This window comes from Rhinatrema bivittatum, chromosome 5 (assembly GCF_901001135.1).
Source record: "Rhinatrema bivittatum chromosome 5, aRhiBiv1.1, whole genome shotgun sequence".
Taxonomy (NCBI): domain Eukaryota; kingdom Metazoa; phylum Chordata; class Amphibia; order Gymnophiona; family Rhinatrematidae; genus Rhinatrema; species Rhinatrema bivittatum.
Genome location: NC_042619.1, coordinates 80,119,402 through 80,144,236, shown reverse-complemented (window position 1 = coordinate 80,144,236; position 24,835 = coordinate 80,119,402). Strand labels below are relative to the sequence as shown.

At 45.5% G+C, this 24,835-nt stretch overlaps 1 protein-coding gene across 3 annotated transcripts in view; it reads right to left on the bottom strand.

Annotated features, from left to right (window-relative positions):
- Positions 1-24,835, bottom strand: part of PARP4 (poly(ADP-ribose) polymerase family member 4) — a 376,732-nt gene that overhangs the window by 148,956 nt on the left and 202,941 nt on the right. For 2 of the 3 annotated variants that reach the window (XM_029602495.1, XM_029602494.1), the window contains one exon: positions 710-1,192. The exons of the other annotated variant lie outside the window; for it this stretch is intronic. In XM_029602495.1, coding sequence (XP_029458355.1) covers positions 710-1,192 — 483 coding nt within the window. The remainder of the gene's footprint in view (positions 1-709; positions 1,193-24,835) is intronic. 3 annotated transcript variants of the gene reach the window in all.

Below are 24,835 nucleotides of genomic sequence, written 5' to 3'. Positions count from 1 at the left end.
CATAGCAATGCTGGAAATGGTCAGGAATGGGTACAACCTACCAAGCTTCCAGCTGGGGTTTCAGGGTGTCCGGGATGGAGGGCAGGAAAAGGAGAAAAGGGCTTTAGCATTTTTCCTATAACATTGTGGAAGGAGGGGGAGGGGGAATCAGGCACTAGCCCACACTTATTTCGAATATTTTCTGGGGTAAGGGGTTGCAGGCTTGGGCCTGAAGGTCCACAAACCTTTTCGTTTTGTTTTCTTTTTTTTTTAAATTTCATTGACGGCCTGAACTGGCTGTATCTTTTGAATGTAGCCTGTAAAGTTATCCGGGAACACATTCCCGGATAACTTTACACCTGCTCTGACTTAACCTTAATGGTTTCTTAAGATTAAAATGTTTTTTTTTTTGTTTTTTTTTTAAATCGTACCTGAGCTCAGCCCTTTCTGGCTGCTACTGCATCTGCCATCACCAATGTAGGCAACTGCCTCTGCAAGAACTTTTTATAGGTGCCAAAGTATTGCTACCATTACCGGTATCCGGGCCTGCAACTTACATGCCACTTGACCTATCTATCCCCAGAGCAGCAGCAACTTGGGATTGAAACTTCAGGGTAGAACCTCCTGCAGCCCTCACATACTGACAAGACCTACTGCGCTCCATCCCTTGTGCATGTATCTATAACTGAAAACAATCTAAAGTAAGACCTCTAGGAATTAAAAGTCTTACCTTTTTCAATTTAATAGGTTGAGGTTTCCAAGCCTCCCCTAAACTTTCAGTAAAAAAGTCAGGCGAAGAAAAAGGAGGAGGAGCTGGGTAATGCAATTCCTTATCAAGCTGGCCAAGTATGGAAACTGGATGTCTATATAAGGACGTATCTCTTCTCTGTATTCTCTGTTTTTTGAGACATGCCTCTTCTGGAAATTCAGGTGTCTTGTCAGTTTCTGCCATCATATCAACTCCCGCTTTGGAAGAAATACTGTCTTGCAATTTAAGTTTAAGAGAATCATGAACGTGAGAAGGAGCACCACGAGGAAGAGGTGGTGGTGGAGGAGGAAAAAAAGCCGATGACAGCGGCATGTGATGAGTAAGTGTTCTAGAACTCCCTGAGTCATCATCCGATGAAATGGCTAGATCACCTCGTAGTAGGTGTCGGATAACATTCTCAATATTATGGGCTTTATAAACTGAATCTTTCTTTTCTTTAACCACCTATTGAGGCAAATTAAGAGAACAAACAAAATTATGATTCATTCTGTATCCAAGAGTGAATGGCTCAACTGTACACTTAAGACAAGTGCTAAAGGTTAATAGGTTCTCCAGAAGCTGTTGAACACATCAGCAGACATATTTACTCTGAGCGGAACATTAATTTGATTCTGCTGGAAGAGATCTGCAAGGCACACACTTGAGCTTCCTTGCACTCCTTTTCTAAAGATTACTGTTTGGACATTTTTTATTTTATTTTATTTATTTATTTAATTTTATATACCGGCAACCGTTTGCACATCGTGCCGGTTTACAGATAACTTATAACAAGGATATATATAGGCAAAGCCTTTACAAGGAACATAGTGTTCCTTGTAAAGGCTTTGCCTATATATAGCATAGTGCTATATATAGTGCTATATATAGCATAGTGCTATATATAGTGCTATATATAGCATAGTGTTCCTTTACAAGGAACATTTGGGCTAAAGACATTTGATGTCAGAATCTTGAAAGCAGACATAACAGCCTCCCTCCCAGCTTAGGGCTTGTTTGGGTATGTTCCACATGTCTGGAGTGGTCTGTGGGATAAGGAAGAGAAAAATTTAGTTCTTACCTGTTAATTTTCTTTCCTCAAGACCTACCAGACCAGTTCAGGATCCTACCCTTATATCCTCCATTCTGTTTATCAGAGATATAGTCTTTCTGTAAAATGTTTTTCAATTTGCAGAGTTCTTGAGTTTTAATGTTATCTTTTTAAGCCTCTCAGCTGTTGGGATTTATGGACTGCCAGGGCCCACTTTCATACCTCCGCCCCTACCCCTGCTCACTTGTTGAGAGAACTGGTACATTTATTTGCTTTGTTATAGAAAAACTGGAAAGCTGCAGGTGTCAAGGCATCCTATATAGGGTGATATCAGCAAAACGGTTGACCTCTGTCTCCATCTATTGGTAGGGAGAAAACCTCCTCCCCCTCCCCATTGGGAGCCCCTGCTTCAGGCTGAAATTCTGATGGAACAACAGAATAAATTCTAGAAAAACAGCATCCTTGTGGACTAAAAGGAGGAATATTTCCTTTTTTTTCCACAAAACCTTATTGACATAGTAAATGACAAAAGATAAAAACAAAGAGTCCATCTCATCTTCCCAACAAGGTAGACAGAGATGTTACTGCTGCTCCACAAAATCTCTCCTACAAACTTACTCAAGTCTTTGTGAATCTAAATAAAGAGCAGTAGACCTCTTGCTGTCATTAGATAGTCTAAGTTAATACCATTCAGAGAGATCTGAAATCTGATTATGATGTAACCAGCTGAAGAAAGCACAGGGAAGAATTTTTTAAATATGGGCTATGTGTATAAGAAAAAGATACAGAAGCCAATATTTAAAAACAAAACAAAACTGGACAACAGATAACTTATCTGGATAATTTTGGCAGGGTAAGTTAGCAGGGAAATTCAGCAGGATACATTTTATTTATTTATTTATTTAAACATTTTTATATACCGACCTTCCTCACAAGATATCAAGTCGGTTTACAGTACAGAAACTAATTAACAGTATATCAAATACATATCCAATTAACTTACAATAAACATTATCAAAAACTCTATAATCATAAATACAGTATAAAACCAATGTCAAATTAAAATCCTAATTTAAAAAACAATAAAACAATGTTAAACTAATACTGCAGCCCACATTAATCATTATTCCAGCATAGAATATTTATATATAATATCTAGAACACATTCTACTAATCACTAATTACATGTCTCGCTGATTATCCTTGAATAAAGTTATTCAGTTATATGTTGCTGGATATCTTTGAAACCTAACCGGCTATCTTTGAATATCACTGGTTAGGTTTCAAAGTTATTCATGGACACATACCCATATAACTTAATCTTAACTGACTATATTCAAAGTATATAGCCTGTTGAGTGCTGACAATGAAATAAAAGTTTATGGGTATTCAGGCCTGAGCCTGCAGCCCACCACCCCACAAAACATTAGAAATAAATGAACTAGAGAGGAGTGACATCATCGCAGCGAATGGCTGGCTGATTCAGAGCTCCCACTCCCCACATTCTTCAATCTTGGCAAATCCATCTCATCTACCCCACTAAGGACGGAAAAAGCAATAACTTACATGAGACTGATCACCCCAGATATCAATTTGGCAAAATACTGCGGATTTACGCAAATTTTCTTATGAAAATCAAGAAGTGCAGGAACACATAAGTCAACCCGCTATGGCGGCGCTGGAGGACGATATGGTCCAGGCCGAACAGCCTGGCAATCAGCCACCGTTTGATGATGACTTGCCGATGCGATCGTAAATGAAAAAATGGTTTGCCGAACTTAGGCAAGACTTACAAAATCATAAGAGAGACATTATGGCCTCTATAGACGATATAAAAGAGGAAATGTCCGAAAACAGGCGGCACATTTTAGAGATAGAAATTAAAGCGGAGGCCCTCACGGAGGATCTCAAAATGGCGCGGGAAGAACAATTCACTATGCAAAAGGAAATAGAAGCTTTGTCGGACAAGGTATAGGACCTTGAAAACCGCTCCCGATGCCAAAATTTGAGGTTTCGTGGCATAACAGATACCCCAGAATATCAGGACTGCATGGAGATAGTGGCGAAAATCAGCATTATGCTGCTATTAACACAGGATTCTACTGTACCTCTAACTGAAAACAAAGTGAAAATAGACAGAGCATATCACGCCCTGGGACCCCGACCAGATAACCGTCCTCAGGACATCATTGCTTGCTATCACAACTTTCCACTGAAGCACAAAATAGTCAATATAGCCAGGAAACAAACATCGTGGACATGGACTCTCACACTATGATAAGGGGAAACAATACTGGAAGCTTAACTAAAGTCTATTAGAGGACGAGGCATTCTCTTTGGAATTTCAGAGGGACATAACAGATATCTAGCTCACAATCAGGCCGATATAGTACAGTGCGCTCCCAGTGCGCTCCGCTGGAGCGCACTGTTAATCCGCGTTTGGACACGCGTTTTCGACATGCTAGCTTTACCCCTTATTGAGTAAGGGGTAATAGCTCGTCGAAAACATGCGTCCAACCCCCTCCCCCCCGGAACTAATAGCGCCCGCAACATGCAAATGCATGTTGATGGCCCTATTAGTTATTCCCGCACGATTCAGTGAGTAAAATGTGCAGCCAAGCCGCACATTTTACTTTCAGAAATTAGCGCCTACCCAAAGGTAGGCGTTAATTTCTCTCGGCACCAACTTAATATCATGGTGATATTAAGTCAGAGGTCCCAAAAGTTAAAGATAATTAAAAATTTAAAAAAAAAAAATTTAAATTGGCCTGCGGCTCGCTCAATTTTGCCGGCGTCTGGTTTCCGAACCCGTGGCTGTCAGCGGGTTTGAGAACAGACGCCGGCAAAATTGAGCGTCGGCTGTCAAACTCGCTGACAGCCGCCGCTCCTGTCAAAAAAGAGGTGCTAGGGATGCGCTAGTGTCCCTAGCGCCTCTTTTTACCGCGGGCCCTAATTTGAATAATTTTATTTACTGAATCGGGCGCTTGCCCGCTCTCCGCGATTTTTACTGTATCGGCCTGAATGATAATGGGATTGCACCCATGGTCTTATGGGACTGCATGAAAGCTGTGCTTCGCAGCAAGCTGATAGCCAGAGCTGTATATGTTAAAAAACAGAAGGAAGCGGAGAAAATAGCTCTGCTAGTTCAGATTAGGAAACTTGCAGATGCCCATAAACAAACTGGTTCCAGCAAGGTCTTATCTCGATTAGATCAGTGTAGACGTAAATTGGAGGACATAGAATCTGCAGCCATTGCGCATAGACTGGAACTGTTAAAACAATTGCAGTATGGAGGCGGCAATAAGGCAGGGAAGCAATTGGCCCGCAAGCTAAACGTAAAACAATCAGCCAACAATATAGTTAAAATTAGAGATGAACAAGGCACAATTCTGACAACTAATCCTGAAATTAGAAATTGCTTTCTGCGTTTCTATACAGAGTTATATACAGCTGAAACCAATATAGATAAAGAAAAGATGGAAACATATCTTTATAATACCCCAGTACCACAGATATTTATTTAAAACTTTTCTATACCAACATTCATATAAAATATCACATCGGTTTATATGAAACTCAGGTAACTGAACACAGAAGAAGAGGCAAAGTTACAATAAACAGGGCGGGAAAAACTTGGAAATAGAAGGAGACAGAAATAGATTAAGATAGAGTAGTATGGCGGTAGGGATGCCTAGCTGGTACATAATACGCTTGAAGGAGGGCCTAGGAGGAAAGTCCGGCTGTTGGTCTAAAGGAAAACTGATCAACTCTTGGTCTAATGGTAAAATATAGTGTAATGAGATGGTGGATTATATACAGTTAGATATATAGCAAAGGATTAAATACAAGGTTTATATACAGTTGAACTGTTGGTCTAAAGGAGATATATTTTTATTTAATTCTTTTATATACCGACCTTCATGACGGGTGTCATATCAAATCGGTTTACATGGAACGAAGGGGAAAACATTCTTATCAACCGATTAACAATAAAATAATCAGAGGAGGTAAAAAGTTACAAATAACAAGGAGATCAAACTTGGGAATTGGAGAAAGAAGGACAGAGAGATAGCAAAACCCTTTAATCACAATGGTTATGTAAGTTGTAAGGAAGGCTTGAGATGTAGAGTATCTAAAGTGAAAAGATTAAGGGAAAGCTTGGCTAAATAGCCAGGTTTTAAGTTTTTTTCGAAATGTTTGCAGACAGGGTTCCTGCCTGAGGTCCGGTGGTAAATTGTTCCAGATAGTGGGTCCTGCTATTGAGAATGCTCGTTCTTTGGTTGCGGTGAGGCGTGAAGTTTTGTTAGGAGGCACTTGAAGAGATCCTTTGTATGATTCTCTGATGGGTCTGGGAGAGGAGTGGAGTTTGAGGGGGAACTGGAGATCCAACGGGTATTGTTTGTGGATCGTTTTGTGAATTATGGTGAGGGATTTGTGTAAGATTTTATAGTTAATTGGTAGCCAATGTAAGTTCTTTAAGATGGTTAAGATTCTTAAGATATACAGTGAAAGGATACTGTTCAACTGTTCAACTAATCGATTTTTCCACTTTTCCCCTGTTAATCTAATGGAAATGTGCAGTGGGAGGATATGGAGGTTAATGTAAAGTAGGCGATAAAACAAAGGATTATATATGTTTATATACAGTCGGTTATATAACATAGGGTTATAAACAGGTTTCACTACGAATTTGGAGGGAAGAAGTACTAAGAGGTCAAGGGAAGGGGGGAGTATAGATAACATAAAGGGAAGGTTTACTTAGGAAGTTTTACTTAAGAAGGCAAGGGGGCGTGGCTAGGGGGAGGAAAGTAAAGGCGAGGGAAATCATAATGCAGGAGGGAGTTATAAACAGGTTTGTCTACGAGTTCAGAGGGAAGGAATAAAAGGCGAAGGAAAATCAAAATGAAAGAAGGGAGTAGTAAACAGGTTTATCTATGACTTCGGAGGGAAGGAGTACCAGGGGTCAAGGGAAGGGGGGGAGTAAAGATAAGGGGGGGTATAGATAAGATAAAAGGAAGATTTACTTAAGAAGGCAAGGGGGGGCAGCTAGGGGGAGGATGGTAAAGGCGAAGGAAAATCATGATGAAAGAAAGAAGGGGGGGGGGGGAGGCTTCGTCTTGAGGTAAGTGGCTAAAAAGAGGCTAAGTGAAGGCTTGTTTAAAATATCCCTGTCTCAGCAGGAAATATCCCTGTCTCAGCAGGAAATTTTGGACAAAGAAATTAATTGAGCAGAAGTCACTTGGGCTATTAAAGCTTAAAAACAGGTAAATCACCGGGATTGGATGGCTATACAGCTTTTTAGAAAAGATTTACTGAGCAGTTAACCCCAATCCTGGTACGGGTGTTCAATTCCCTGAGAAACACGGGCGCAATTTCTACAATCACTAATAATGCTGGCATCACAATACTGGCCAAACCAGGGAGGGATCCCACGGTCTGTGGATCATATCGGCCAACATCTTTAATTAATCTAGATATGAAACTGATGGCAAAAATTTTGGCCAATAGATTGAACGCTATTCTCCCAGAGTTGATCCACCCCGATAATCAGGATTCATCCCGGGACGAATGGCATCGGATAATGTCCACAAAACGGTGAACTCCATTTGGTGGGCTAAAACTCATGATAGTCCGTACTTGCTATTAACAGTAGACGCAGAAAAGGCATTCGACTATGTACACTGGCCCTTTCTTTTTCAAACAATGAAGGCCATGCAATTTGGGGAATATTACCTGAGATGGATAGAGAAACTTTATGAAGCACCTTCGGCCTGCTTAAAGGTGAATGGCGATGCCCTCTGTCCCCTCTTCTCTTCGCACTTTTTTTAGAACCCTTCATGCATAGGATTAGGCATAATGATCAGATAAGATCAAGTTACGACCCTCCCGACTGACACGCCTCTACTGAACTTAACAACCTCTTCCCCCCCCCCCCCCACATCCCTGTTCCCCCTCCTCCCACCATCCGCCTCCTCCCTACCCAACAGCCCCATCCTCCTTCTACCCTCCAACACCATATACCTGTCACCTTGTGAATAGTTAAAGGACCTTTTCCTCTACCCTCCTTAAGAGCTACCTTAAGAGCTACCCTCCTTAAGAGCTACCTCTTCATAACCACCCATATACCTGTCACCCTGTGAATAGTTAAAGAACCCATTTTCTTCTACTCTCCTTAAGAGTGTATCATGTAACCACCTGATAAACCACTTCATTTAAATTGAATTAGTTATCATTTTGTTTATCTATTCTAATTTATTGTAAATCTAAATAATGTTTACCTATGTTTATCTATTCTAAATTATTGTAAAGCCTGTTGCTACGTTACGTTACATTGTGAACCGGGGTGATGTTTTTAACGTGCCCCGGTATATAAAAAACTCTTAAATAAATAAATAAATAAATAAGAGGCATTAAGGTTGGAGATTTCTCCTCAAAACTCTCACTCTTTGCTGATGATATTCTATTCACCTTAACAGAACCTGTCAATTCCCTTCCAGCCATCAGCTCAGAGATTGCGGACTTTAGTCAAGTCTCCGGTTTTAAAATAAACTGGGAAAAGTCTGAAATTTGAACATCTCAGCGCCTATAGAGGTAGTGGAGCAGCTACGGCAGGCACATTCTTTCCGACGGGTACTTCTAAGATTACGTACCTGGGAGTTTGCATAGGCCATTAGGATGACCTGTTCCAGTTAAACTTTCCACTGTTAATGGAAAAGATCTATAAAAATCTAGAGGAGTGGGATCGATACTATATTTCCTGGACAGGTCGAATCGCAGTGTTAAAGATTAATGTAATGCTGCGGATTTTGTATTTATTCCAAACTATTCCTATTCTCCCCCCCCCCCCCACCCCCCCCCCCCCCCCCCCCGAAATTACTAGAAAAATGGCAAAAACGATTCCTGAAATTTATTTGGAAAGGGAAACATCCAAGAATAGTGAAAAAAGTGTTGTTTCTGCCAAAATCTCAAGGTGAAATGGGAGTCCCGAACTTACACTGGTACCATGCAGCAATACACCTTAAAGTAGTTGTTGACTGGCATAGGCAAAGTAAAAAGAAACTGTGGGCGATATTGGAACAGGCCATCTTTGGCCCAATGCCGTTGGCCGCGCTAGCGTGGCAACTGAAAAACACATGGGACAAGGTAGTAGAAATGCCGCAGACGGTACAGCATACTTTTAACATCTGGCTACGCTGAAAAAAGCTGTTAGTGGGACAGAGGGTACACTATCACAGCTCACATTTATTTTACAATAAACTATTTCGACCTTGTCAGCATCAGTTGGCTTTTATGAGCTGAAAAAATAAAGGACTATACAAACTAGAACATATATGGGAACCAGGGGGCAAGGTGCCATTTCCCACTCTTCGGGATAGATACCAACTGAAAGATATAGAATTGTTTTCTTATTTGAACATAAGAACATAAGAAATTGCCATGCTGGGTCAGACCAAGGGTCCATCAAGCCCTGCATCCTGTTTCCAACAGAGGCCAAACCAGGCCACAAGAACCTGGCAATTACCCAAACACTAAGAAGATCCCATGCTACTGATGCAATTAATAGCAGTGGCTATTCCCTAAATAAACTTGATTAATAGCCGTTAATGGACTTCTCCTCCAAGAACTTATCCAAACCTTTTTTGAACCCAGCTACACTAACTGCACGAACCACATCCTCTGGCAACAAATTCCAGAGCTTTATTGTGCATTGAGTGAAAAAGAATTTTCTCCGATTAGTCTTAAATGTTCTACTTGCTAACTTCATGGAATGCCCCCTAGTCCTTCTATTATTCAAAAGTGTAAATAACCGAGTCACATCTACTCGTTCAAGACCTCTCATGATCTTAAAGACCTCTATCATATCCCCCCTCAGCCGTCTATTCTCCAAGCTGAACAGCCCTAACCTCTTCAGCCTTTCCTCATAGGGGAGTTGTTCCATCCCCTTTATCATTTTGGTTGCCCTTCTCTGTACCTTCTCCATCGCAACTATATCTTTTTTGAGATGCGGCGACCAGAATTGTACACAGTATTCAAGGTACGGTCTCACCATGGAGCGATATAGAGGCATTATGACATTTTCCATTTTATTAACCATTCCCTTCCTAATAATTCCTAACATTCTGTTTGCTTTTTTGACTGCTGCAGCACACTGAGCCGACGATTTTAAAGTATTATCCACTATGATGCCTAGATCTTTTTCCTGGGTGGTAGCTCCACATACCTTGTACCAGTGATTCCCTCAACCTGCATAGAACTCCCTCTAGCCAGTTCCACAGGTTCTAGCCAGCACCCTGCTAGCAATCCAGCTCCACGGGTTCCAGCCAGCACCCATTTCATACACTCCTGCTTCTCTCCATCCAGGGGCACCTCTGCAGGTGGTGTTTACTACATCTGACCACTGCCTAAACGTAACAGTATGCCGAAGCCACCCACCTCCGGGGAGAGAGGTAGGATTCAGTATCCACCTGGTGAGTCTCCACAATTTTTTTCTTGCACATCCTGTCAAACCCTGAATTACCCAAGTTACCAAAACCGTCTAGCATGTCAACTCCCCGACCAGGAACATTGGGTATGTAATAACTGTCAAAGGAAGAATGTGTCAGTTTACCAAACATGTGTAAACTGTAATTCGCCTAGACCAGGATGGTGGAAATGTCCTTGTATACCAAGTCTGTTACCCCCAGGCAAACCTTGTCCCCTCTGCACTGCTACAGGACCAGCTGTCTCACAGGAAAACTCAGTCAGTTTAATTAGTCCATGCTCTGCTTCTAGCCCCACTAATAAAGTGGTTGTTACAGGTAGTTTGTGGATAGAGAATCCCAGGACATCCCTTCCTGAAACCTTGAAGAAAACCATTCACCAAAAACCACGTCATTTTTTAGAAAATCCTAGAACTCACCTGGTCAGGGAGGCTCCTGTAATTTCCACGCTGAAACCCCAGAAACAAGAGCAGAGAGAGCTAATTAAACCTAGCAGAGCTCTGTCTCTAACAGCTGCAGGTCAATTACGATTAACGAACTGTGCTTCAAAGCGTTCCAGAGCTGCCTGTTCCTTCAATAAGCTGCAGATCCACACTTCAGGCTTCAAAAGTCCATCTCTGTTTACCAAGGCCTCAGCTGTCCAGTCTTTAGCCTCCCTTCGCTCCATCACAATTACTTCCACAACTGGTGAACAAGCCATAACAGACTCCATTACCCTGCCGTCCTAGCCTGCTGCATCGCCCCAGGAGGGGTCCGAGCCTGCCTTGTCGCCCCTGGAGGGGTCCGAGCTTGCTGCATCGCCCCAGGAGGGGTCTGAGACTGCTTGGTCGCCCCAGGAGGGGTCTCAGACTGCTTGGTCGACCCAGGAGTGGTCTCAGACTGCTTGGTCGACCCAGGAAGGGTCTGAGACTGCTTGGTCGACCCAGGAAGGGTCTGAGACCGTTTCGCTGCCCCAGGAAGGGGTAGAATTCATCACATCACCCCAGGAGGGGTTTGAGACTGCCTGGTTGCCCCCGGAGGGGTTTGAGGCTGTTTTGCCACCCCAGGACGGGGTAGAATTCATCACTTCTCCCCAGGAGGGGAGTGAAATCGCTACATCAGCTCCAGAAGAGGTTGAGCCCACCTCGCTACCACAGGAGGGGAACGAACCTGCCACTGCAACTCAGGAGGAGTTGAAAATTACCATGCCACCCCAGGAGGGGGTCTAACTTTATTATCACTCAATACTCCCTGCAGAGTTGGGACCCAGGAGGAGGGGGAGGCCTTAGAGGGGGGGTACTGTTACGGCTATGGCTGCTGTGCAACCGCCTCACCACCAGGGGTCCCTCAAGAGCATGCTCTCCTGGCTGGTCCAATCCTTCCCAGTCAGCTGCTCTATGTCCTGGACTGTCCTTATAAGCCTGCCTACCCAAGACTCCTGTGCTTCGGCATCGAGCTCGTTTGGGCTCCCTGCTCTAGTCTGCCTTGCTACCTTGCATTCGGGCTCCTGCCTTGCTGTGTTTGCCTTAGGGCTTCTGCCTTAGGGCTTCTGCCTTGCTACCTAGCCATACTGCCTTTGGGCCTCTGCCTTGCTACCTAGCCGTGTTGCCTTCGGGCCTCTGCCTTGCTACCTTGCCTTCGGGCTTCTGCCTTGCTGTGTTTATCTTAGGGCTTCTGCCTTACTACTTTGCCGTGCTGCATTTGGGCCTCTGCCTTGCTACCTTGCCTTCGGGCTTCTGCCTTGCTGTGTTGCCTTCGGGCTTATGTGTTTTATGTTCAGTGTCAGTGCTGTCCTGGTTTGTCTGTCTATTCTTTGTCACTCTGTTTTCCCCCAGGTTCCCTCAGTTCAGTTCATGCATACCTACAGTCCATATCACTCTTATCTGCACACTAACCTGTATCCACCCTTACCTGCACCCATTTCCAGTATTCTGATCACTTTTACCTGCATTCACTTCACACATACCTCCATGCTGCTTCAGTATATCAAACTCACCCTTACGTCCACGTACCTTGTACCAGTGATTCCCTCAACCTGCATAGAACTCCCTCTAGCCAGTTCCACAGGTTCCAGCCAGCACCCTGCTAGCAATTCAGCTCCTCAGGTTCCAGCCAGCACCCTGCTAGCAATCCAGCTCCACAGGTTCCAGCTAGCACCCTGCTAGCAATCCAGCTCCACGGGTTCCAGCCAGCACCCAATTCATACATTCCTGCTTCTCTCCATCCGGGGGCACCCCTGCAGGTGGTGTTTACTACATCTGACCACTACCTAAACGTAACAATTGGCCACCCTCCAGTCTTCAGGTACAATGGATGATTTTAATGATAGGTTACAAATTTTAACTAATAGATCAGAAATTTCATTTTTTAGTTCCTTCAGTACCCTAGGATGCATACCATCCGGTCCAGGTGATTTGCTACTCTTTAGTTTGTCAATCTGGCCTACTACATCTTCCAGGTTCACAGTGATTTCGTTCAGTTCCTCTGACTCATCACCCCTGAAAACCATCTCCGGAACTGGTATCTCCCCAACATCCTCAATAGTAAACACGGAAACAAAGAATTCATTTAGTCTTTCTGCAATGGCCTTATCTTCCCTAAGAGCCCCTTTAACCCCTCGGTCATCTAATGGTCCAACTGACTCCCTCACAGGTTTCTTGCTTCGTAAATATTTTAAAAAGGTTTTATTATGAGTTTTTGCCTCTATGGCCAACTTCATTTCAAATTCTCTCTTCGCCTGTCTTATCAATGTTTTATACTTAACTTGACAATGTTTATGTTTTATCCTATTTTCTTCAGATGGATCTTTCTTCCAATTTTTGAAGGATGATTTTTTGGCTAAAATAGCCTCTTTCACCTCACCTTTTAACCATGGCGGTAATAGTTTTGCCTTCTTTCCACCTTTCTTAATGTGTGGAATGCATATGGACTGCGCCTCTAGGATTGTATTTTTAAACAATGTCCAAGCCTGTTGAATACTTTTAACCTTTGCAGCTGCACCTTAGGCATGCGGTTAATGCAGACCTGGTGCAAGGAATTTCAGCCTTTGAAAATTTATGCAGACACGCTGATAAATCCATCAAGCTAATTTCTAAAATTTATCTTATCTTAATTTGTCAACACAAACATCCATATTCACACATTAAGGTCTGGGAGCAGGATTTGCCAGGTGCATTATCTGAAGCAACATGGAATCGTATTTATCAAAATGTCGGCAAAGGATTCATATCACCAGGGCACATAGAAAATGGCTACAAAATGTTATATCATTGGCATATTACACCAGTGAAATTACACCACATGTTCCCCACCCTTCCTAATACATGCTGGAAAGTATGCAGGGGACGGGGCACCTTTTTTCACTTGTGGTGGGACTGTCCCAAGATACAACATGTATGGTCTCAACTCTCTGTATGGCTCAGTGAAATTATTCAGAGTCCTGTCAACCTCACGGCCCCACAGGCGCTTTTAAACCTGAAAGTAGAAGGGGGAACAAAGCACGACTTAAATTGATCCGATATGGAGGAGTAGCCACGAGATGTGCTATAGTTAGATCTTGGAAGGATGTTGGTGTTCCCTCTTTGCAGGAAATACAGGCCCGAGTACATACCACGTATACCTTGGGGAAAATTACTACATACAAACATAAAAGTATGGGGCAGTTTAAGGGGATATGGTCTAACTATGAACTATGGTCCTCAAAAAAGGAACAGGAGCATCAAGCACCCGGAGCCTCAACTTGAATGGCATATCTGACTGAGAGGACTTATAACCCTTTTGTACACCCTGATGGTCCGCAGACTAACATAAGGACTCGCTTTGGCTGTCCAAGCTTTTCTGCCTCCTCGGACTTGCCTTGGGGGCCCCGCTCTCTTTTCTTTATTTCAGATTGCCGATAGGAACTGGTACTCGCTCCTCGAGGGCCCATGTTCCTGAACACTCTGAAGATTCTCTACTGCCTGGAAGCTATCGCAGATACAGACATTTGTGAGTTACTATCGCTCTCTCAGAGCTTTACCTGTAACCAGGTTCTCGCTCCTCGAGGGCCTAACCCTTTCCAGCTACTGAGCTTCATTTAGACCTTATGTGAGTTTTGTCATCCAGTTTTGGCTATGAACAAAGCATACCCTGTCTACTCACTATCTATAGTTTCTCTACAGCTCAGCAACCCTGGGATTGCTGTTCCAGTACCTGAGGGACTTCAGCCCTGACGGGCATATCAGCTTACTACTGCCACCTCTGGTGGTTCTACTAACCTGTCTAATAAAAGAACTATGTCTCCATATCTAAGACTGCGCCCCCAGGAGGATATCCTGAGAGGATATCCTCCTGGGGGCGCAGTCATCTGCCATCGGCCCAAGGATCCACCTATCTACATTTCTTTACAGCTGAGTGTCCTCTCCAAGCACTCCACTGATAACAGATTGCTACTCCTTTCCCATCAGAAGTCTTCAGCTACAGATTAATATCAGATTGCTACCTCCGCAGTCTATACCTTAACAAATTGTTTACTACTCCTTCCACAGGAGCCAGTTCATAACAGATTACTAACTCCTCCTTCTACAGGAGCATAGCATAACAGATTGCTAACTCCTCCCCTCCGTAGGAGTAAAACTTAACAGATTGCTAGCTCCTCCCTTTTTTAGGAGTAGATTCATAACAGATTGCTAACTCCTAGCTCTAACACAGGGCTTTCCTAACAGATTGCTAACTCCCTAGCAGATCCGTAACAGATTGTTAACTCCAGTGGATCCGGCTTTAAACTGGAGAAGCAGTACTCCTGGGAATCCAGCTTAAGGTATGGGATGTCAGTAACCCATGGACCCGGCACACCTCTCAGCCTTGCAGCCTATACCAGGCCTGGCTCAACGCATCTCAGAACAGCAAGAAACCTTGGAGAAACTTACTACAGCATTCCATCAGCTTCACACACACAGAAGATACAAGGCACAGCTTCTACCCAAGAAGGTCATTTACAGGCGGTAACTATAAAGATTGCTGTACCATTGGCTGCTCCTATTCGCTTCTCCGGAGAATTCCAGAAGACGCGGGGCTTTTTGAACCAGTGCAGCATGCATTTCACCTTACAGCCTTCATTGTTTCCCACGGACCTCTCTAAGACCACCTACATCCTGTTATACTTGGATGGGAGAGCCTTGTCGTGGGCATCTACCTTGTGGGAACGCAAGGACCCTATTTTGCAGGACATAGAAGGATTTATGGACTTGTTTAAATCTGTTTTTGATTACCCTGCTCGTATGTCTGTTGCCGGGTTTGTTTTAGTGGACTTGAGGCAAGGCAGCAGATCATTGGCTGAATTTGCCATGGAGTTCAGGACTCTTGCAGCGGAACTTTGCTGGGACCCTAGATGTCTCAAGACTCTCTTCTGCAGAGGCCTGGATACCCGCTTGAAAGACGAGCTGGCCGCTCGCCAGACAGTTGACTCGCTGGAAGAATTGATAGCCTTAGCTACTCGGATTGATTGTCCACTCCGAGACAAAGTGAAGGAACTCTGGCCTAAGGTGTTAACGGGGTTGAAACAGGCCAGTACCCCTGCACTTTGGGTGGGTCCAGCAATTCCTGCTGTTGATAAAGATGAACCGAAGCAACTTGGTCCTGGTCACTTGACCTCAAAGGAGAGAAGATTTTGGAAGAAACGCGGCCTGTGCATGTACTGTGGTCAGCACAGCCATGATGTCTCTACATGCTCCATTCGTCTGGGAATTGGACGGGCCTATCTCCCGTGGGAGGACTGTTCTTGGGCCATACTGCTTTATCTCCTCCGCATACTCATTCAGTCTCAGTGACCTCTGAACCAGCTACAGTTCAGACCCCTGCCTTTTTGGACTCGGGGCAGGAGGCAACCTTATTCTCAGACGTCTTATCAAAGACCTGAGGAGTCCTTTCGTCAAATCAGAAGATCCATTATTGCATCACAACTTGAAGTGGTCTTTGGACGTTCCTTTACATCGCCACTTCTCTTGAGGATCTAAATGACGTCCACAGCAGTTCTACTACTGGCTGCTGATATACACAGCGGTTGCTATGTTCGCCATGGCTAGATGGCGCTTTACATCTTTACCGTCTTCACGGACTATAACTTAGAGATATATGCTACACTTATTTCACTCTGAAGACGTGTCTGAAGCACTACAGCACAATTAGTTCCGAATGATATCTCTAGCTTCCAGCCTGTTTGATTTGCTGGTGCTGCCACCATCTCTCTTGCAGTTTCATCTACGGAAGAGTTATCCAGAAGTGGGTTTTGGACGTACCCCAACATTGCCACTTCTGTTGAAGGTTATGTGACGTCCATAGCAGCTAAGCCATGCTGCTGAATTCAACTTCTCATCCAGTCACATTACTGAAGAAGTACCCTCGGAAGTGGGGTTGAATGTACCCCAACATCGCCACTTCCGTTGAAGTCTCAGTGGCATCTATAGCAGTTAGCTATTGCTGCCAAATACTACCATCTTTCATCCAGCATCTTCTACTGGAGAGTCATCTTTAGAAGTGAATTTTGAACATTCCTTCAACATCACCACTTCCACTGAATTCCTCAGTGACGTCCACAGCAGCTCTACCCATAATGTAAACCGGCATGATTTGTATTTTATACAAGAATGTCGGTATATAAAAATAAATAAATAAAAAAATAAAAAAATAAATAAATATCATCTTTTACACTCAAAGATTATTCCAAATCTCAAGATCCATCTCTCACCATTACAGAAGACGAATTAGAAATCAAGATCAAAGAGATTTTGGATGTTCGTACAGAGGCAAGACTTTTGAATACCTTCTGATTGGGAAGGTTTCGGCCCCGATTTGATCTTGGGAGCTTCAGACCAATATCTTGGATAAAGAGATGCTTCATCAGTTTCACCTCGCGCATCCTTTGAAACCTAAGCCTGGGACCCGAAGAGGAGATCGCCCTTTGAAGGGGGGTACTGTTGCATCCGTCGCTGCTCGACACCCTCACTCCGCTCTTTTTACCTCTGTGGCGACTCCCTCCGGGTCTGATGGCCGGCTAGCTGCCGCGTCTTCTTGCCGTCTCCCTCAGGCGTCCCCGGACCTGCACGACGCTGTGGATCCACCATGTTGCCTGATGACGTAGGGCGCGCGTGCGCGCGCATTCCCACTGATATACCAGCAAGGGCACGAACCTTGGGGGTGTCCCCCGAGATGACGTCACCCGCTTCCAATATAAAAGGTCTCAGTATTCGCTAACATATTGAGTTAGCAAGGCCTCGCTTCAGCTGTCCAAGCTACTCTGCAAGGATTAGTCCAAGCTACTCTGCCTCCTTGGACTTACCAGGGGTACCCGCTCCTCAGGGGCCCCGCTCTCTTTATTTCAGATTGCCGATAGGAACCGGTACTCGCTCCTAGAGGGCCCATGTTCCTGAATACTCTGAAGATTCTCTACTGCCTGAAAGCTATCGCAGATACAAACATTTGTGAGTTACTATCGCTCTCTCAGAGCTTTCCCTGTAACCAGGTACTCACTCCTTGAGGGCCTAACCTTTTCCAGCTACTGAGCTTCATTAAGTCCTTATGTGAGTTTTGTTATCCAGTTTTGGCTATGAACACAGCATACCCTGTCTACTCACTATCTATAGTTTTTCTACCCTGATATGCCCGTTGTTGCGATCCCCCCTGTTGCTGCGCTACAGGAGGTCTCTTACCTTCCTCCAGAGGCCGCTCTGAAGCCAGGGCCTCGCCTACGCTCCATCCGGGACTTGCTCCAGGGCCTGAGAGGCCTAGCTGCTCCTGAGGCATGCCTGTGTTTGGACTTCCTGTTTCCAGCCACGCCCGTTTCTCTAGGGGCTGGCTCGCAGCTCTCTACCGCAGTTATAGGGCCAGCAAGGGGCGGTCCTGTCTAACTCCTCCCAGGGAGTTGCCTACAACCTCCAGTATCTAAGGACTTGCTTGTTAGTTCCTGTTTGCCTTCGGATTGGGTTACACAGTTGTCTGTGGCCTCTCCCGATCCAGGACCTCCGTGGTCTGCCGTGTCTAGATGGTACCTTGTCTCGATGTCTGTTTCTGACCGTGCCTAGATGTCTGTTCCTGTTCCTGCCAGCCGTAAGGGCTTCGGATGTCAGTATCCCAGCATCGGAGTTCCTGTTCGCCTGGAGTTTCCCTGCACCCTCCTTTCCTCAGCGTGGTCCGCGACCAGCCTTCCTGGGCTGTGTAGGGCGCGTCTGGGACGGGGTGGTCCGTGACCAGTCTAGCTGTGCTGGCTGAGTAGGGCGCCCTGTTGGACAGTGCCATGTTTCCGTCCTGCCTTGTCTACAATGTCTTGCTTCAGCCCTTGCCCTGATGTCTTCGTGTCTCTGCCTTGACCTACGTCCTCGTCTGGTTCCTGAGCCTTCTGTCCTGTTGGGCCCTGGGGTGGCCAACAGGAGGGATTCGTCCCACGGGCTCTTGAGCTTCTGTTCCTGCCAGCCGAGGGGCTTCGGATGTCAGTATCCCAGCATCGGAGTTCCTGCTCGCCTGGATCTTTCCTATGTCTCGCTTCAGCCCTTGCCCTGATGTCTCCAACGTCTTGCTTCAGCCTCTCTTGGATGTCTGCTTCAGCCCTCGTCTCACGTCCTCAGTGTAAGGACTCTGTCTGCCCTCGCCTCTGTCCGGCCTGCTGCCCATTGCCGTTCCCAGCGGCAGGTCCAAAAGGGCCGGGAACAGTCGGAGGACCGTTCATTAGTCAACTTCCCCGTGTTGGCTACCATGGGCATGCAGGTCCGGCTGAGGGTTGGACTCTCTGCTTCTGTTCCTGCCTGCCTGGCTCACCATGCCTGTTCAGCTCACCTCCCACGGTGTGGCTTGGGGCTCCTCCTTGAGTCCTGCCGTGGCCCAAGGGCTCACCACCCGCTTACGATGACCGCGCCCGCGCGCGCTCGTAACACCTGTCAGGGACTTCAGCCCTGACGGGCATATCAGCTCACTACTGCCACCTTTGGTGGTTCTACTAACCTGTCTAATAAAAGAACTATCTGTGTCTGCCCCATATCCAAGCCTAGCTGGTGATTCCTCTCAGGATATCCTCCTGGGGGTGCAGTCATCTGCCATCCGCCCAAGGATCCACCTATCTACATTTCTCTACAACTGAGTGTCCTCTCCAAGCACTCTGCTGATAACAGATTGCTACTCCTTTCCTATCAGGAGTCTTCAGCTACAGATTCATATCAGATTGCTACCTCTGCAATCAATACCTTAACAAATTGTTTACTACTCCTTCCACAGGAGCCAGTTCATAACAGATTACTAACTCCTCCTTCTACAGGAGCATAGCATAACAGATTGCTAACTCCTCCCCTCCGTAGGAGTAAAACTTAACAGATTGCTAGCTCCTCCCTTCTTTAGGAGTAGATTCATAACAGATTGCTAACTCCTAGCTCTAACACAGGGCTTTCCTAACAGATTGCTAACTCCCTAGCAGATCCGTAACAGCAGGTCGTGAAAGATTTCATTGATCATGCGTTGGAACATCGCAGGAGCATTGCAAAGGCCGAAAGGCATCACAAGTTATTTGTAATGCCCATCCCTGGTATTAAAGGCTGTCTTCCAGACATGTTCTGGACGGATACTAACCAGATTGTAGGCTCCTCGTAAATCCAGCTTGGTAAAAATAGTTGCCCCTTGGATGGCGATCAAACAACTCATTAATCAAAGGCAGAGGGTACTTATCCTTGCAAGTGATGGCATTCAAGCCACGATAGTCTATGCATGGTCGTAGTGACCCATCCTTCTTGGTGACAAAGAAGAAGCCTGCACTGACAGGCGATGTGGAGGGACGAATAAAACCTTTAGCCAAGTTTTCACGGATGTAGTCTGACATAGCCCGGGTTTCAGGTACAGACAAAGACTAAGTCCTGCCCTAGGGGGTGTGGTACCCGGTAACAGGTCAATGAGGCAGTCAAATTCATGGTGTGGCAGAAGGATGTCAGCCTTCTCTTCAAGAACACATCCCCAAAGTCAGCGTATGGCGCAGGGAGGCCTGAGACAGTAACAGCCAGTGGAATCACAGAAGGAGTTCCAATCTCCTGAGGCAGGTGCATTGAAAAGCAGGACTCCATTAGGCGTGTTGTAGGGTCTTCCAATCAAAGTGGGGCGAGTGGTGCTGAAGCCATGGTAACCCTAACACTACTGGATGGATGGACTTATCCAGGATAAAGAATTCTACCTCCTCCTCATGCAGTTCCAGTGGACAGGAAAGGTGAATTGAAAGATCCTTCCAGGTAGAGGGTCGCTGTGGATGGAGGTGATGAGTAGTGGTTTCTTGACGGGACGGGTAGGAATGCCCAGGAGTTGGGCCAAATCCTTCATGAGTAAATTCCCACCAGCTCCTGAATTGACCAAAGCCAAGATGGGGAAGGAACATGAGCTCCAGGTAAAGGTAGCCAGTAGTGTTAGCTGGGGGACCGGAGAATTAGCGTCCAAGTTCAGGACCCCTACTGAACTCAGGCTAGTGAGTTTCCCGGACGGACAGGACATGAAGACAGGTGGTGTCCTGCAGCTCTACAGTACAAGCACAGACCCGAATGCCTCCGCCTAAGGCGATCCTCGGGGGCGAGACGTCCATGTCTCAGCTGCATGGGTTCCTCGAGCTTAGTAGTCGGCAAAGCTCTGCTGGTTGTGGGGCTCACCATAGGCGGAGAACAAGAATGTTCCGCAGCGGGATGCCGGGGTACCTGAGCTTCCCGGTGGCGCTCCTGGAGGCGAGGGTCTATGCAACCCGCAAGGTCGATGAGGTCCTTGAGAGAGGAGGGTAGTTCACGGGCTGCAAGCTCATCTTTGAGTTGAAGCGACAGACCATCTAGGTAAATGGCTCAGAGGCAATCCTCCTGCCAGCCCAACTCCATTGCAAGGGTCCGGAATTCTATAGTATATTCGTTGAGTGCTCAGTGACCTTGCCGTAGATGCAGAAGATTCAAACTAGCCGTAGCCTGCCTTCCTGGATCAAAGGTCCTATGAAAGGCAGTCACAAAGCGTGATAATTCCTGGAGAAGGGAATCCATATGCTCCCATAAGGGAGAAGCCCATGCTAAAGCCTTGCCCTCCAGACGAAACAAGATGAAGTTCACCTTCATGAGGCCGTCTTGGAAGACGGAGGGTTGCAGAGCAAACTGCATGTAGCATTGGTTGATGAAGCCTCTGCAGAGCTTTGGGTCCCCAATGAAGCGGGGTGGAGTGAGCAGGGCGAGCAGAGCTCTGGGTGAGGTGGCTGGTGCCTGAGAACTAAGTGGTGCGGTCGTGGAAGCCACAGAACCAGAATGAGAGTCCAAATGGGCGTTGAGGCGTTTGATGGAGGTAGCCAATGCCTCCAAGAACTGCTGCTGTTCCTGGATCTTCAAGGCCAGGCCCGGGATGGCCTGGAGAGCGGAGGGCTTCACCGGATCCATAGCCTTGTCAATCTGTTGCGGAGGTGGACCCTTGGACTGAAGTGGAATTGGCACTACCCATGGGGAAACCCCCACGGGTCCCCACCGTTGGAAGGCGGGGCTGAATGGGAAGCGGGGGCTGACTGGAGCTTTGCCAATACCAGCCCTCGTCCCCGCAGGATGAGCCCTTGGGTACCGGCTGGTCTTAGGTGAGCCTCCACGTGGTTGATCCCGGAGAGAGTGTCCAAGGCAGGGTGCCAGGAAGCAGCGGAGATGTAGGGTCTGAAGGAGCAAAGTTGAAGACAAGGCCAGGTTCCAGAATTCTGGACAGACTGAAGCAGGCAAGCGATTAGGAAAAAGGTTAAGTTCAGGCTTGTGAGTAGGCAGGCGCCTAAAGTAAGCCAAGTCCAAAGACAATCAGCTGGAGATGAGATGATTGGGTTCAAGCTGGAGTCAGGGCAGGCGACTGAAGACAATGTCAGGTTCGAGCGAGGGTCAAAGTCAAGGAATCCGTCCAGAGAATAGTCAGGTACAAGCGAGGGTCAAAGCCAAAGAATCTGTCTAAAGGGTAGCGGTAACAGGAAGCTGGAACTGGAACACAAAGACTGAAACAGGAACACTGGAACAGGAGCAGGTACTGGAACAGGAACATGAACACTGGAACAGGAACAGGTACTGGAAAAGGAACATGCCGAGCAGCAACTAAGCACACGACAGGAAGCTTGGAGACCTGTTGCCAAGGTGAAGACTGAATGGCGGGCCCGCCTTATATTGCAAGGCTGAGAGATATCATCATCCGGGGCCACGGGTGGGTTTCCTGCCACAGCCCCTTTAAAGTAAGTGAAGGTGCGCGTGTGCGCCTAAGGCAGGCAAGCCAGAACCAGGAGATGTCTGCGTCTCCCCTTGACGCACATGGGGAGACCCAATCGGGACCGGAGGAGGCCACGGAGCTGCCAGAGGAGCCTGGGAGCATTGCAGAAGCGCGAGTGCATAGGCGACTGCCTATCACTGCCAAAGAGGAAGGGCCAGGTCCGGGACCTGGGTGTGAGTGGAGCAGTCCGTGGGCCTGCCACAGCCGAGAAATGCAACACGCTCTACACGAATGGAATCTGAAAAATATACCTGTGTTTTGAGACATACCATTAATTCACCCCAAATTTGTGCTATGGTTAAGAAACTTTGGAATATCTTGGGTATCCATTCTATACTTCAAGCGAGACTGATTTGCCTGTTCTTGGGGAAGAAATATTGAAGAACACATAGTGCGATCTACTTCTCCTCTTGATTAAATGTTTCAATCTACTGTAGAAGAAATATCTTGCCTTGATTTCAATATTTGTGCTCTCAAATTAGTCAAATCAAATGGCCACCAACATTAACTGATGCAATATCGTGTGCTGAGCCTAGCACACAGATTAATGAGTGATTGGATTTGCATTTTGGACATGTGTACATAACCCCCGATGCAATAAGATGATCAGCGCATTCAAAAACGCATGTCCAAACTCACGCATTGCTAATAGTGCTCATCTCATGTAAATTCCATGTGTATGAGGCTATTAGCCATTATCCCGCAATGCAAAAAATCCCTGTGCGCCCGAGGCACACTTTTTAACCCGTCAAATTTTATGCCTGTCCGGAGCAGGCCTAAAGTCTTCCCACGCGTCAAGGGTTCAACTTAAAAACAAAAAAACTGCTTTTCTGTGGTTCCTCCTACTTAGTATCAACAGTAAACAGGAACAATCAGGAACAGCCCTGCCACGGGTGGGGAGGGAGCTCTGGCCAGGCTGCTGTCAACGCACAGCTACGTCTCTGGGCATTCAATGCAGAGCACTAGGGATGCACAAATTATCCAATGTGCTTCCCTTTTAGCGCCTAAGCTCATTTGCGTATTGCATCAAGTGCCCAGGAGAAGTGGATTTGTGCACAACCACTTTGGATGAAAGTTTTTTATGCATAGGATATTGCATTGGCCCCCATAATGGGCACATTATCAAATTAAAATGGATGTTTTCTTGTAAATCTATATTTGTGATTTATTTGATAACATGGCCATTCAATCTACATTATCAGGGAATGACAAAACATATGATAAGGACTCATTTAATTGAGCATAAGAGTTGCCTCAAATCTAGAAAGTTGGAAGCTCCTGTATCATCACATTTCATACAATGCAATCATACTTTCTCAGATATTAGATGGATTATATTGGATCATGTTCAAACAGAGTGGTTGGGGGGATCAGGTTCGAATACTTGCACAGAGGGAGCACTAATGGATTTTTGAATGCAATTAGTATCCCCGAAAGGATTAAACCTTGAGATAGAGTGGGGCATTTTCCTTTAAAGCTTTCCTTTAAGTAATGTTATCAGTCCTATATAAGGGTGATAGTGTGGATAGTATTGTAATTTTAAAGATGGCTGCCATGTGAGAAACGATACTGCTATTGATGTGAGTTTGGCTGCCCTTTATTTAATTGTGCTGACACAAAAAAAAGGTTTCTAATACCATCATTCTATTATCTTTGCAGAGAGACTCTTTGAAGCAGTTATTCAATGAAACATGGCAAGCTGGGCAGTGGGCGGTGATTATACAAATGGGAAGTAATTCTTTCTTTTTATATGCAATTTAAAATTTAAAAATAAGTTTGGACCAATGATTATGTGTAACCCGGTGGTGCAGTAAAACCCAAAACAAATGATTACTGTTCGGGTGGTATGAAGATTCCCTAAGAAATATTTTAACATTTATATGATGACATTGATTTGTCAAAAATACTAGATTTTTCACCAAACGCTCTTTTGGGCGTATCACTCATACAGATCTTTGGTGCACCTGGCTGGGTTTGATGGGTACCAGTGGCACTCATTCATTTAATACTCATTACAAGTCTGTTAATACAAAATAACAAAAACTCCATTTCAGGGTGAAATAAACAAATATTTAACCTGAGAAATCCCACTGTCCAGCTTTGCTACAGACTCTTTAGAAGTGTAAAAGAAATCTCCTCAAAACACTCATAGTTCCAAAGGAATTTTCAGATACCTCCTCCCTGTATTACAGTAAGGTACTCAGTCACTTGGTACTCCTTCTGCTGACACAGGCAGATTTTCAAGGCGAGGACTCAAGAGACTTTTGGATATTAGTACAGCAGAAATTCTCTGCAGAGACCCTGCAAGCAGTAAAGTAAATCTTCATAAAGGTCACCACTCAGCCAAAGCAA